This window comes from Pipistrellus kuhlii, unplaced genomic scaffold (genome assembly GCF_014108245.1).
Source record: "Pipistrellus kuhlii isolate mPipKuh1 unplaced genomic scaffold, mPipKuh1.p scaffold_m20_p_11, whole genome shotgun sequence".
Classification (NCBI taxonomy): Eukaryota; Metazoa; Chordata; class Mammalia; order Chiroptera; family Vespertilionidae; genus Pipistrellus; species Pipistrellus kuhlii.
Genome location: NW_023425416.1, coordinates 41,818,934 through 41,834,684, shown reverse-complemented (window position 1 = coordinate 41,834,684; position 15,751 = coordinate 41,818,934). Strand labels below are relative to the sequence as shown.

General features: G+C 40.3%; 1 protein-coding gene across 10 annotated transcripts in view; it reads right to left on the bottom strand.

Moving 5' to 3' along the window:
• Window positions 1–15,751, bottom strand: part of CNOT10 (CCR4-NOT transcription complex subunit 10) — a 77,683-nt gene that overhangs the window by 29,517 nt on the left and 32,415 nt on the right. For all 10 annotated transcript variants that reach the window (XM_045579347.1, XM_036431708.2, XM_045579344.1 and 7 more), the window contains exons 2-4: window positions 5,515–5,609; window positions 3,555–3,716; window positions 2,320–2,470 (exon numbers count right to left, since the gene is read on the bottom strand). In XM_045579347.1, the coding sequence (XP_045435303.1) occupies window positions 2,320–2,449 (130 nt within the window). In that variant the 5' untranslated portion in view covers window positions 2,450–2,470; window positions 3,555–3,716; window positions 5,515–5,609. The remainder of the gene's footprint in view (window positions 1–2,319; window positions 2,471–3,554; window positions 3,717–5,514; window positions 5,610–15,751) is intronic.

Genomic DNA, 15,751 nt, shown 5'->3' with positions numbered 1-15,751 from the left:
AGAAAATTTCAACAGCAAAGAGGAAGATATAAAGACAAGAACATCAAAGGAAGAACCCAAGGAAGGAAGCATGATATAACACTATTTCCTTTCCTTTCAAAGAGAAGAGGAAAAATAAGGGTGAAAAAAAGGCTGCTATAATCAAGAACAGAAAATTTCATAAGTCCTTAAAGACCTCCTAGCAAGTCTTCCTGATTCCCTTCTTGCTCTTCTACAGTAGCCAGAGTGGTTTTCATTTAAAACTAAAATCAGCCGAGACTGGTTTGGCTCAATGGATAGAGCATTGGCTTGGGGACTGAAGGGTCCCGGGTTCGATTCTGGTCAAGGGCATGTACCTTGGTTGCGGGCATATCCCCAGTAGGGGGTGTGCAAGAGGCAGCTGATCGATGACTCTCTCTCATTGATGTTTCTAGCTTTCTATCTCTCTCCCTTCCTCTCTGTACAAAATCAATAAAATATATTTAAAAATAAAAAACTAAAACTAAAATCAGTGCAGTTAATATGCAAAGGTGGCATCTCCAAGGGCTTCCCTCCAACTTAAACAGAAGTCCCGACCTAGGTTACAATAATTTACCTGTTCTTTCCCTGGCTACTTCTGAGTTCATTTCCTACCATTTTCCCCACCTAGCCCCAGTCACAGTGGCATTCCAGCTGTTCCTCTCGAAAAACAATATCCCCAGGCAAGCTCTATTCTGTATCCAACTTTAGCTTTTCTTCATAGCATTTAGCTGTCTCACAATATATGTCTTGTGCAGCGCTCTCTCCCATTAAAATGGAAGCTTAGTAAGGGTAAAGACATTTTCTCTTTCATTCACTGCATCAATCTTTAGGTCCCCGTGTCTGGCCCATAGTATATGCTCAATAAATAGATGTTAAATGAGGGATCCAAGTAGTAAAATTAAAAAAATAATAATAATTTTCAAAGAAGAAAAATACATTTGAGTACTAATTGGTTGCTAAATTCTCCTCAACCCTAGCAGATTAATGGGATTTTAGGAACCGTTCTGTAAATTCTAAAAACCAGCATGTGGGTGGGAGGGAGGCAAAACCACACCCGTGCCATCCTTGAAGTATAATTCTGACTTCTAGCTTTTCAGAAAAAAAGGACTGGTCACCCGTTACATAATGCTTCACCACTGAGGCCTCTCGGGGGCAGTCTGTCCAGCCACTACACACACCCTCAGGATTGGGGGAGAGATGAGAAGCTCCTTGAAAATGCTCCCCTGGAGCCACAGTCAACAGCTGTTCAACCAGCTGTCAGCCAAAGGGGGCTCTGCAACTCTCCTCGAAGCATCACGGGGGAGCCATCACACTCCACCACGTGTTCTGAGGGGACCACGTCAGCAATCAGGTGTTTAGAAAGCAGGAATCTGCATGGGTGTTTTGAATTTATTTATTTATTTATTTATTTATTTATTTATTTATTTAAAATATATAAATATATTTTTTATTTTATTTTAAATATATTTTATTGATTTTTGTACAGAGAGGAAGGGAGAGAGATAGAGAGTTAGAAACATCAATGAGAGAGAGTCATTGATCAGCCGCCTCTTGCACACCTCCCTCCGGGGATATGCCCGCAACCAATGTACATGCCCTTGACCGGAATCGAACTCGGGACCCTTCAGTCCCCAAGCCGATGCTCTATCCATTGAGCCAAACCGGTTTTGGCAGGTGTTTTGAATTTAAAAGAAAGTAACCATGGAGAAAAAAAAGACAAAAATGTGAATCACAACGGAAATGTGCTTGTGGGGGGACACCAATAGCCCTCTCTAACAACCATTTCCTGGGTCCAGCTTTGCTGCTTTTTCTGCTCCCTCTTTTTCCCTTTGCCCTTACCTTTGTGCCTACTCTCTCGAGGCCAGTAATTGCAAGCTAGTTAAGATAACAAAAAAGCTAACACAGTTCTCTACTATCTACTCTACTTCAGTTAGGCAGTGGACAAAATAAATGACTCCCAAGTCCCCTGACATTACAAAACCCGTCTTCCTTAATGTACCACTTAGGTAAGAAAGGGTCAGGTCCACAACCAAAGAAAACCCCCTCAAACGAGCAATTCTTTCATATTAGAAACAGTAATTCTAACAGTTATCTTAAAAAAAAAAAAAAAATTGGGTTGGGAGAGTGCTAAAAGAAAACCTGGATTCATCTGAAAGTGATAGAATGTTTATCTTTTCCAACCATTAAGAAAACCGGATACAGCTTTTTTTCTTTGTTACTGACATGCAATTCTCCGATTTAGGTTATCTGGGTGCAAACACCAGAGACCTTTGCAAGTATGAGAAGATATGGAAATTACCGACTTGAAAGATAACATACCAAAAGGTTCTATAAACTGATAAAGTTTTTCACCAACTGATATGGCTTCTGTATACTGCCGCAAATGATAAAGAATGACTGCTTGATTGTAGTACAACATGCTGTTTTCAACATCATCTAATCCATCCATTTCTTCAACAGCTGAGTGGACCTATAAAACAATCCAGAGGGATTATGCTCTAACAACAGTAAGAAAATAAAGCACAAAAGTGAAAAAAAATCTACATGAATGAATAATCAGAAACAGAGGCCAATGCTTTTTACTCTGAATGTTTCCACATTTTCAACAGGATCTCTAGATATCAATTACTCTCACACTAAAAAGTATTTCATTCATAATAAAATTCTGTTTAGTAAACTGTTTTGATGGGACTTATTTAGTACCTAGCACAAGGCAAGGTGATTCTCCTCCTTGCCCCTGCGGAGATATGTCTCGAATGTTGAACTGCCAGCATGGTTTCTGAGTTGGATTTCCACCTTGTAGACTCCTGGGGAGTGGGCCAAACTCAAAATGGCCTTTCCCAGGAGCATGTATGCAGTATGTACACAGAAACTTGGTTCCATTTTGTAAAAACAGAAGTAAAATTTAAAAATGAACAAACAATAGCTAACTACTTAACTACGTGCCAGGCCTGCTACATGGAACCTTTTTTACAGAGAAGACCTCATTTAATCCTCACCATACCTCGAGAGCATAGATAATATTGCCATTTCTATCTTATAAATAAGGAAACCAGCACAAAAAGCTTAATGATCTTACCCAAGGCCATAAAGCTAGTAAGTATACTTTCTGATTTTCCTATGTTGTTCAGGTTTTGTTCCCTCAGTAAAAAGGATAAATTTTTTTTGAAACAATGAACAAAATACACTTTGTCACAGATGGTAGTGAAAACAGATTTCCAAGGGCTTTATTAAACCCTAATGTCAACATCTGTTACCAAAAGAAAAAAATTACACCACTTTGCTAGACTCTGTCTACCCAAAGCACATTCAAATTTGGTATATTAATCTATTTTATTCAAGTAAGAAAACCCAATAGAAAACAAAATCATACTGTGTAACTTTCATTTCTTGGAATAATAATTTCATACAAGTAAAATGAATACCAATGAATGTTTCAGATATGTTAGAAATTGTGCTATGAATATCAGACAATAAGTCATATTAATTTTCCTTAACTATTTTTATCCTAAAATGTAGAGAGCATCATAGCTAAATTCATTTGTGTACATTACCTGATTCTTCAGCTGGTTAAGTGTTTGTCTCAAACTATCTGTTGTTGTTTGGTTACTTTTAAAAAACTCAGCTACCGCTGTATTTAAAATTATTTTATAATCATCTTTGTTTATATCTTGTAGGCAGGCAAGGTGTTGAAGGCAGGCATCGTAATTTCCAGCCTACAACAAAAATGAAAACATACATTCACAAAATTACATACCAGCTTTAAGACCTATATGATTTTTTCCAAATATATTCCACTCATCTTTATTTTAAAACTCTTTAAAAAGATATAATTCCCCAAAATATACTAGTTAAAATCATTAGATAAAACAATGTTTATGTCAATTAAGAAACTGTGTGCCCTAGCTGGTTTGGATCAGTAGATAGAGCATCAGCCTGCAGACCAAAGTGTCCCGGGTTTGATTCTGGTCAAGGGCAGGCTTGGTTGCAGGCTCCTCCTCGGCCGGGCCCTGTCTGGGACTTGTTCAGGAGGCAACCAATTGATGTGTTTCTCTCACATTGATGTTTCTCTCTATCTATTCCTCTCTCTTCCACTCTCCCTAAAAATCAACAGAAAAACAGCCTTGGGTGAGGATTGATAAAAAAAAAACAACACCCCACAAACTGTGATATGTCAATCATATATCAGTAAAATTGAAAAAAAGAAAAGAAAAAGAAATGGTGGCTGCATATTTCCTAAGAATCAAACTCTAACACTGATAAAAGTGCAGCATTTCTGTAAGACATATACATACACACACACACACACACACACACACACATATATATATATATATATAAACTATAGCTATATATATTATAAACACACACACACACACACACACACACACACACGCGCGCGCACACGCGCGCACAGGCATGCACCTAAATGACTGTCCGACTGGTAGCTATGACGTGCAATGACCACAGGGGGCAGATGCTCAATGCAGGAGCTGCCAAGCTACAGTGACTTGGGTGCCACACCGGGAACCAGAGATGAGAGAGTTCAATTCTGGGGTGTGTCACCTGAGAACTGCCCTCTCGTAATCCAGGACCCCTTGGGGGATGTCATAGAGCCGGTTTCAGCCCAATCCTTGCAGGCCAGGCTGAGGGACCCCCACCAATGCATGACAGGCCTCTAGTATAATATATATATTAGTATATTAATATATTGGTACATATTGCTAGCAGGGTATAATAGCCAAAGCTAGCCAAGAAAGGTAATGTGATTACTCCACATTTTAATTCCTCTGAATACTGAAGTCTAAAGTTCTTCTGCTTACATGTATGCAACTTGATAATCAAATGTAAGATTTTTTTTTTTAATATATTTTATTGATTTTGTACAGAGAAGAAGGGAGAGAGATAGAGAGTTAGAAACATCGATGAGAGAGAGTCATCGATCAGCTGCCTCTTGCACACCCCCTACTGGGGATATGCTCGCAACCAAGGTACATGCCCCCGACCGGAATCGAACCCGGGACCCTTCAGTCCCCAAGCCGACGCTCTATCCATTGAGCCAAACCGGTCTCGGCCAAATGTAAGATTTTTTTTCATATTGTTTAAAAATGTCAGAATAGTTAGTGTTTTGACAAACTTTTGGAGTTCCATTTTAAGGCACATTCAAGAAAAAAATTGAAGAGACTAGTGAGATGAAAAGGCTGACCCACATACTTACAAGTATAAATTTAAAAGACTTAAAAACAATAGTGTGAGAGTTAAAATGTATTTATGAAAGCACGAAAACTTGAGAAAGGCTCAAATTATTCCTGTTCCTTTTACCATAGTTAAACTCTAAAATGCTTTTATTTTAAAACTAAACCTACTCTCTAAACTTAATTCTTTAATTAGCGCGTGCGCGCGCACACACACACACACACACACACACAACGTATAAATTTAAAAATTCAATGTGACATGATTTATACTTGAGAGATCCTGAAAATGGAGCTGGTTAAGGGAAACATTTCTTACCGTGAAAGCTTGGAAAGCACTGGTGGACAGCTCCTTCTCTTGATCAGTGATCCCAGAGGACTGACCTGTCCCTTCATGCTTCTCGGCTCCCTGATCTGCAAATACAGTTTTACACTTCTTTATTTTTTATTTATTTATTTATTTTTAAAATATATTTTATTGATTTTGTACATAGAGGAAGGGAGAGAGATAGAGAGTTAGAAACATCGATGAGAGTCATCGATCAGCTGCCTCTTGCACACCCCCTACCGGGGATATGCCCGCAACCAAGGCACATGCCTCTGACCGGAACCGAACCCGGGACCTTTCAGTTCCCAAGCCGACGCTCTATCCATTGAGCCAAACCGGTTTCGGCAAGTTTTACATTTCTTTAGAAATAACAGTTGTGCAGTGATGTGACCCCCGTTTTCTTCTTAATAGTCTTCCTAATGAAGTTAGAGCTCTCTCAACCACAATGACTAATTAGTGTTGAATAAGAAGCCACTCCTCTAAAAGTTTAATGAAAAGTTTCCTTTAGCCATGGCCAAATTCAATGAAAGCCCACCGTTATTTATGTAAGGACTAGAAGCCTGGCACTTGACATTCGTGCACTGGGTTTGGGTCGCTCAGTCCAGCCTGTGCCCTCTTGCAGTCCAGGACTCCTTGGGGGATGTCTGACTGCCAGCGTAGGCCCACTCCCTGAAAGTCAGACATCCCCCAAGTGGTCCTTAGCGCTGCTGTGGAGGCGGGAGAGGCTCCTCCCACTGCTGCTGTGCTCGCCAGCCATGAGCCCAGCTTCTGGCTGAGCAGCACTCCCCTGTGGGAACACACTGACCACCAGCGGGCAGTGCCTGTGTTGAGCACCTGCTCTCTGGTGGTCAGTGAGCGTCATAGGGACTGGTTGTTTTGCTATTCAGTCTATTTGCATATTAGGGTTTTGTTATATAGGATAACAGCTCTGCCCATTAGGGCTTAGAATGTTTGCTCTTTTATTTTATTTTTAAAAAAATATTTTTTATTGATTTTTACAGAAAGGAAGAGAGAGGGATAGAGAATTAGAAACATCAATGAGAGAAACATTGATCAGCTGCCTCCTGCACAACCCCCACTGGGGATCAAGCTGCAACCAAGGTACATACTCCTGACCAGAATCGAACCCAGCCCCTTCAAACCACGGGCCAATGCTCTATCCACTGAGCCAATCGGTCAGGGCTGTTGTGCTCTTTGAAAGATATTAGTTCTATTCCTCTAGCAATATACCAAAAGCAGGTCCTGGAGACCCAAGGAGATTATAAATACACTAGAGGCCCAGTGCACAAAATTCGTGCACAGGTAGGATCCCTATTGGCTGTTGGCTGTGGCCTTTCTTCCCCTGGCTGCCTGCCGCCGCTGCTGGGCCACTGACGGCCAGGGCCTTCCTTCCTATAGTTGGCTGGCTGGCCCCGCCCCTGGTCAAACAGACAATTTGCATATTAGGCTTTTATTATATAGGATGTACAATGCCTTCAAGAAATTCATAATTCAGTTGGAATATAATAATAACATTTAACAACGAGAAATCTACATTGATAATTCAGAGGTTAATTTCTAGGCAAAGAATTGTTTCATAAACTTGAAATCCAAAAGTCAAGACTAACACATTTAAAAAGCTTCCTTAACATGAGTTAAGCGTCCATTTACATTCAAGATTAATGATGTCTGCTCCACAATTCTTAAAAAAATATATTTTGATTTTTTTACAGAGAGAAAGAGAGAGGGATAGAGAGCTAGAAAAATTGATGAGAGAGAATCATGCCCTTGACTGGAATCGAACCTGGACCTTTCAGTCTGCAGGCCGATGCTCTATCCACTGCTGCTCCACAATTTATTATTTAAAAAAACTGACTGGGTAGCTCAGCTGGTTAGAACATCGTCCTGATACGCGAAGGGTTTGGGTTCAATCCCTGGTCGGGGCACGTACAAGAATCAATCAATGAGTGCATAAATAAGTGCCCAAATTAGTGTTTCTCTCTTTCTCTTCCTCTCTTTCTCTAGTCAATAATAATAATAAAAAGGAAAAAGTGATACTTCTGTTACTTAAAGTTAATAGATAAATTTGCATTTCGTTTTACCATTAGCATACAGATAAACAGAAGAAAGTAAAAGGGGGATAAGTGGTGATAGAAGGAGATTTTATTTGGGTTGGTAAATGTACAATACACAGATGATGTATTTAGAACTGTATATATGTCACCCCAATAAATTCAATAAAAAATTAAATCTGTAAAAAAGAATTGAGTCCTAATAGGGAGGAAGAAGAACTAGTAGTTTAATGGAGAAAGTTTACCAGTTTAGAATAAAGACAGTGTTAAAACAGCTTTTCCTTTAGAAAGCCAACATGCTTGACTGCAAGACTACTGTTTACACAATACATGTTTTACAAAACTTTTAGGTGCACAGGAACAGTAAGAACCAATTACTTTAAAATGTGAAAAATGGGACACAGAATTTCAGGACCCCAGAAAGCAAAGTATGAGTTTAGAGTGAAGCAGAACTCTCAACTCCGTGTATATTTATTATCTATCTATCTAACAATCTATCTATCTAAAAGGCTAAGTGTCTGTCCTTCCCTCTGACCAGTAGCTATGATGCGCATTGACCACCAGGGAGCACTCAATGTAGGAACTGCCATGACACACACTGGACATTTAAAAATAAATGGCACCACGGACCTGGAGCCCACAAACCAACACTCGGCTTCCCCCAAGTGGGACACAGGCCCTGCCACCCCTCCACCCCCCTGCAGCATGACACCCCACCAAATTGCCACCAACGCTACCAAAACCCCATAGCGCAAAATGCGGCCCAAAGCCCAGCCCAGCCTGGAAATGGTCACTGTGAGCACCGGGAAATGACATCATGTAGCAATGCTTGGCTTCCCCTTCCTAGCAACTAGCCTCCTTGGAGTTTCCTCAGCCAAGGAATCCAACTTGCTTTATAGCCAGGTGCAAACATTTTACAGTTCAACCAAATATCTGTGAAGCACTTTCCCATGCCTCATCTTATTTGATCCTCACAGAAGTCCTGGAGTAGGTAGATAGGAGACTCAGAAGAATTCTATTTTCTTTTCATTAGCAAGACAATGGAGATTTAAAAAATTTAAAAACTTGACCTGACTGAAAAGAAGAAATGGTGGAACTTGAAAATTACTTCAGGTTTTCTCAATGCACAGAATATAGTCAAACAGTTAAATATTTTACCCTTTTTTCTCCCTGCATGATCTACAATAATAATCTGTTCTGTGTTGATATTTACTGCTGTGTTGCTGACAATTACCTGAAAGAGAAGTTGGGGTGCTTCACTGGGCTGGAAAAAGTTTAGCTAAATCAAAAAGCAGGTCTAGCCGGGACCGGTTTAGCTCAATGGATAGAGCGTCGGCTTGGGGACTGAAGGGACCCGGGTTCGATTCCGGTCAAGGGCATGTACCTTGGTTGTGGGCATATCCCCAGTAGGGGGTGTGCAAGAGGCAACTGATCGATGACTCTCTCTCATTGATGTTTCTAACTCTCTATCTCTCTCCCTTCCTCTCTGTACAAAATCAATAAAATATATTAAAAAAAAAAAAAAAAAAAAAAAAAAGCAGGTCTAATTAAGCAAGTTTATGTCTATCTATCTATCTATCTACCTACCAACCTACCTACCTACCTATCTATCTCCTATCTAATAAGAGTAATATGCAGATTGACCATCACTCCAACACACAAAATGGCTGCCCCATGTGGACAAAGATCCTGCCCCCATGTGGACACAAAATGGCCACTACAAGATGGCCAGCAGGGGAGGGCATGAGAGGGATCAGGCCTGCAGAGGAGGGCAGTTGTGGGCGATCAGACAAGCAGGGGAGGGCAGTTAGGGGTGACCAGACCGGCAGGGGAGGGAAGTTGGTGGCGACTGGGCCTGCAAGGGAGGGCAATTAGAGGTGACCAGGCCTGCAGGAGAATGCAGTTAGGGATGACCAGGCCTGAAGGGGAGGGTAGTTAGGGCAAACAGGCTGGCAGGGGAGCAGTTAGGCATCAATCAGGCTGGCAGCAGAGTGGTTAGGGAGTGATCAGGCTGACAGGCAGAAGTGGTTAGGGGCAATCACGAAGGCAGGCAGGGGAGCAGTTGGGAGCCAGCAGTCCTGGATTGTGAGAGGGATGTCCAATTGCTTGTTTGGTGGGATTGGACCTAAACGGGCAGTTGGACATCTCTCCAGGGTCCCAGATTGGAGAGGGTGCAGGCTGGGCTGAGGGACACGCCCAACCCCCGTGCACGAATTTCGTGCACCGGGCCTCTAGTGTGTGTGTGTGTGTGTGTGTGTGTGTGTATAAAAGGCTAAGTTGACTCACACATGTTCAATACATATAAAGCTCTCACTAGCACCAATCACACACACGTGTTTCAATCTATTATTGTTGATCGTGAGTTTGGTTAACACTTCTGTTATAGAGAAAGGGTGAATGGCGATATTAAAATATTTCTTCTATAATTAATTTCCTTTCAATGTGTACAAATCCGTGCACCGGGACACTAGTCAAATTATAACAACAAACACAAATACTTAAAAAAAAAAAAAGTTTGGAAACCTAAACTGTTTTAAAAATACATCTTTCCTCATCATTAGAAAGTAAACTAAATTTAAGACAAATGACAAAAATTCTTGATCTGCCATCAAGTTATCTCCATAGCTTCTTCTAAAATACTTGCATCCTCTCTGGACTAGATGACATTCTTTAATGGGACTTCTGGGCTCAGCTGTCAAAGAGTGATGTGAGAACACAGGGCAGAGGGAAATACACACAACTCACCAAGGCATGGAGGAATTTAAGCTTCTACCTATTTCCCATCAAAGACAGACTGGCTCAGGTGGCCAGTGCTGATGCTATCATTATCCTCTAGGAGCTGTACAAGTCTCCAAAAAACTTTCCAGGAAAGAAGAGAAGCCAACTTTAAGACAAATAAATAAATAAATAAATAAATAAATAAGCAAGCTAGACTCGAAGGCTGACAGTAGACTCCAAAATTCTCATTTCTACAGACATTTCAAGGAACTGAGCTCAATAACAGCCTTTTATATGTTACTAACCAACCATCATTTTACCTACATTCTTTTACATTAAGATATACTTCAACGGGATTACTATTTTTATTTTCCTTATTCTCTCTCTCCACTTTTTCAAGTTTTCTGCCCGAAGTGGGTATTGTTTGTATACCCGTTTTTAAAATGTTCTTAAAACATTTTTTGGTAACTGATTTCTTACCCGTAAGAGTCTGCACATAATCCCACAATGTGTCTTTATTTGTCCAAAAGTAGTCTCCGTTGCCAATTGAGACGGTATATGACCGTTCATCCATAAGTTTGACCTTCCTTCTACTGTGGCCTAATGCACATGGCTGACCTTCCAGGCGTACCGAGCTCGCTGGCACACAAACCTTGACATTCTTTAAGCCAAAGGGCTTCATTTTGAACCAAACAATTGCCTTTAGGTTTGAACTAAGTACAAAAGAAACACACTGCTTTTTCAAAACTGAAAAGTCAGTTAACTGAAAGCATAGACACATTCCATTAAAAGAATGCTAATTCAAATATGATTGGAGGAAGATCTTCCATACAAGCTGGCTACACGTTTCAAATTTTAACTCCAATGACGTTCAAGGAAAAAATTTTGTTCCAAAGAAAAAAGGGATTGCTGAGGCCGAAGGAGATCTGCAACACTCACAAACTAGTGTTGATGCCTCTGTGAAGGAAAATTTTAAATAAGAAAGACATTTTATTTTATTTTTACAGAGAGGAAGAGACAGAGATAGAGAGTTAGAAACATCGATCAGCTGCCCCCTGCACACCTCCTACTAAGGATGAGCACACATCCAAGGTACATGCCCTGGACTGGAATCAAACCTGAGACCTTTCAGTCTGCAGGCCAACGCTCTATCCACTGAGCCAAACCGGTTAGGGTAAGAAAGACATTTTAAACAAAAATAATTCAGGTTCACCAAAGTCACCATCTAGCTAAGGCTCACCTGCCTCTCGTATGGTTGTCTATCACTTGAACAAGTACAGTCGACTTATAATGTTGATTTCTATACAACTCGGAGAAATAACACGTGACCAGTAGTGCTATAGACTTCAGCACCCTGCCCAGCACTGCAGATATAAACAGAATATCAAGAATCAAGACTGTGGCAGCATGCCTTACGGAAGACAGGCAAAGCAGAACACAACCACTGCCAATGGATATTTTTACTTTCATATTAGTTTTATGCACAGAAAAAAGATTTCCTCTAGTTTCCAATCCCATGACCGATGCTCTAACCACTTAGATACAGCTGCCAGGGCTCTTTTTAAAAAAATTGAGATTGACATATAAACATTATATTACTTTCAGATCTATAGCACGATGTTTTTGTGTATATCCCACAGATTTCTTCTAACTGCAAATAGATGTTCCTGTCACCATCTTAACAAATTTATCAAATTTAGCATCTAATAGTGAACAAACTGACAATATGTACTTTATAAAAAGTATATAGCTTCACTTAGAGTATCTTTCAAATATATTAACCCCAAATCTAATTAAGCCTATTAAAATAACTTTTAGTTTACAGAAAATACACAATAAGGAACTAAAGGATGCCAGGAAGAAACAATCAGAAAATCCAGAATGCAGGATGTTCTACAAGGCAACCAACTTAGTTTCTTAAAATCACTGTCATGAGAGAAAAAAAAAAGGAAAAAAAAAAAGAGGAATTAAGAGACGTACCATATATGAATCTTAACTAGTTCTTAATTTGAAAGGCACAGTTTAAAGTTTTATGGAATAATTTTGGTTCAACTGGGAAAATCTGACATATTCAAATATTAATTTTCTGATGTATAACGGTATTATGGTTATTTAGGTAAATGTCCTTATTTTATGAAATGCATGGTGAAACATTTAGACACGAAGTGGCATGATGTCTGTAACTTCTTCAGAAATGACTCTATAGCTAGAGATAAAGGAAATAAATACAGCAAAATGTAACAATTGATGAACTAGGTGGTGGTTATATGGGTATTCATTTTATTTTTTCAATATTCTGGATGTTTGTAATAAAAAGTTAAAAAATACCAAATGAGCACAGATTTTTGTAAGTATGTATGGTGACAAATGTTAACTAGACATACTGTGGTGATCATTTTGCAGTATGTACAAACATCAAATCATTACATTGTACACCTGAAACTAACCTATCAATTATATCTCAGTTAAAAAAACAAAAGAAAATTCCAACCTATACTAAATGCTTACTGCATTTTTCAAGGAAAAGAGAACATCTAACTCTAAAGTTGTGTGTTCTATCAGGGATTTTTTTTTTTCAAGTCAGTGTGAACTTGGGTAGGCAGAGAAAAAGTCTGGAAGAACACACAAACTCATATTGTCATATTGGTTATGTGGAGATAGAGGAATATATATATATATATAAAATTGATTTCAGAGAGGAAGAGAGAGGGGAAAAAGAGATAGGAACATCAAGGATGAGATTGAATCATTGATCAGCTGCCCCCTGCATGCCATCCTGGGGATGTAGCCCACAACCCAGGCATATGCTCTTGACCAGAATTGGACCCTTCAGTCCACAGGCTGACTGAACGCTCTGTCCACTGAGCCAAACTGGCTAGGGCTGGACTTCATACTTTTTTTTTTTTTTTACCTTATACACTTACTAATAAAAAGTTTTGGGTGTTTTAAGTAAAATTAAATAAAATACCCTTGGCTTAAAGTTTTACTTTTATTTTTAGTCAGTCTGGCTCACAATTTCAAAACCCCCCTTTAAGTATTCATCTCCTGGCTTCGTATTATTCACCCGGTCCTGTCTTTCCCTTGTTCATGTCATCATCAACTTTCCCCATTAAGCCGACTACTGCTATCCTCATAGTCCAAATTCTCAGATAAATTCTAATCTACAGTAGGATTTTGTTTTCTAACTCCAGCCACATTCTCCTTTCAAATAACTACCAAAAGTTAAAAATGATATTGGTTTTAGCCTTTGCTGGTGTTGCTCAGTGGTTGAGCGTCGACCTGTAAACCAGGAGGTCATGGTTCGATTCCCAGTCAAAGCACATGACCATTGAGCCCATCGAGGTTGCAAGCCCAATCCCAAGTAGGGGGTGTATAGGAGACAATCCATAGTTGTTTCTCTCTAACTCTCAAATTTAAAAAATAAAAAAATAAAAAAAAATTAAAAATGATATTGGTTGTATACCGCCTTTACATATATAGGGACACAAACCTTCCACTGCCCTTCAATCTCTGGTTTTGGTTGACGCCCCATCTATCCTCGGACACGCCTCCCATTACAATTTGGCTGAAATATAACGCAGGGTGTGAGACTGCTGGCTGAACAGTCACTGAGAGGCCACGCAACCTAGAAAGACAGGTAAATTTGTTCCCAGGGGGTGAGTCTTGACCAACTGGAGACAGCCACTGCTTTAGGTGCTGGTGAGCGAGCACAGCTAACACAGACAAACCTCTTTCCTCAAGGGGTCTTCGAACACAATTCCCCATTTGTTTCTCCCTCTCCCTGGATCATTCTTTCCCCTTCTGGCTGGCTCTTCATCTTCAGGGTCTCTGTTCAAATGTGATCTCTAAGGGAGCCGTTCCTGCTCTAACCAATCTATTCAAAGTACAGTCTTGCTCTCAGTGACCTGCCATCCTCTTACTCATTTTTCTTTCCTTCACAGTATTTATCACAACTTAAAGCCGTAATTACTTATACTTTGTTTAAATGTATATGTCTTTCTTACTACCTTATAAGCTCCATGAGAACAAAGACTTTGCAGTGCCTCGCAGAGCAGGCCACTGGTGAGCATTAACTGAATAACATCATGTTAACTGGTCTCGGATAGTCTCTGGCCAGCCTTGGAATCTACCCTATACCATAGCCAGTGTCATCTGGTCACTTAGCTTCTTAAATCTCTCTAGATTAGGGGTGTCGAACTCAATCAGAGAAGGGGCCAAAATCTAAAATCCAGCCTAAATCGCGGGCCGAATGGTTTACTGAACAGTCATAAACTGTCATTGTGATGGAAACGCAGCGGAGTGCAGTGATGACAGCGCGGTGCGGGCCACATTGCAAGGCCTGGCGGGACGGATTTGGCCCGCGGGCCTTGTGTTTGACACATGTGCTCTAGATCCTATGGGCTTCTTTTCTTACCAGAGATGAGGAGCGTATCAACTGGATTTCTGAATGACGAGAGTGTTCACCAGAGAGAGAGAGAAAGCAGGGCAATACTACTCAGCTCAGAAGAACACAATGCTTTCCAAGAGAGTAATTTCAGATGCGAAGAGCTAGCTTTGTTGATATAAAAACATCCACTAAAAATAGTTTGTGAAGAGACTTACAAATGACATTACTAGTGAGGTTTTGATGCACACAAAAAATGGTACTGTCTTAGAAAGTTTATAGGTAGAGGAGTGGTATAATCCAATTAGTGTTTTAGAAATAAAATGAAAAGGCAGCCCTGGCCGATGTTGTTCAGTGGTTAGTGCAGCGGCTCCAGTATGGAAGGGTCTTGGGTTTGATTCCCAGTCAAGGGCATGCAACTGGTTTTGGGTTTGCTCCTTGCTCCCAGACAGGATGCATGCAGGAGGCAACGATGTATCTCTCTCACATAGAAGTTTTTCTCTTTCTCCCTCCCTCCGCTCCCTTCCACTCTCTCTGAAAAGAAATGTTGAGGATTGACTACAACAACAACAAAAAATTTTAATGAAAAGATGGCAGTGAAAAGAACAGACTAGATAGGAAGAAACAAACATCAGTCAAGAGGTTTCCTAATGTGAAACAGATCACATAAAGAGATAAAGGCCAGAATCTCAGAAGTTGAAACGGGGATGGAGAGGAGATACAGAGATATTCAAGCGAGCCACACTAAACACTCATTTACTTAATATAAATCCAACCTCATTATGAAGGTAGGAAGTTTCCTACATCATGGTCTACAAACTTAAACCAACCAAAGCAACAACCCCCTAATCATTTAGAAATGTATCCCTTTAAAAAAAATTAATATATTATTGCTTTCAGAGAGAGAGGGAGAGGGAGAGATAGAAACATCATTGAGAGTCATTGATCAGCTGCCTCCAGAACACTCCCTACCAGGGACCTAGCCCACAACCCAGGCGTGTGCCCTTGACGGGAATTGAACCTGGGGTCCTCTGGCCAGCACTCTATCCACTGAGCCAAACCGACTAGGGCAGGA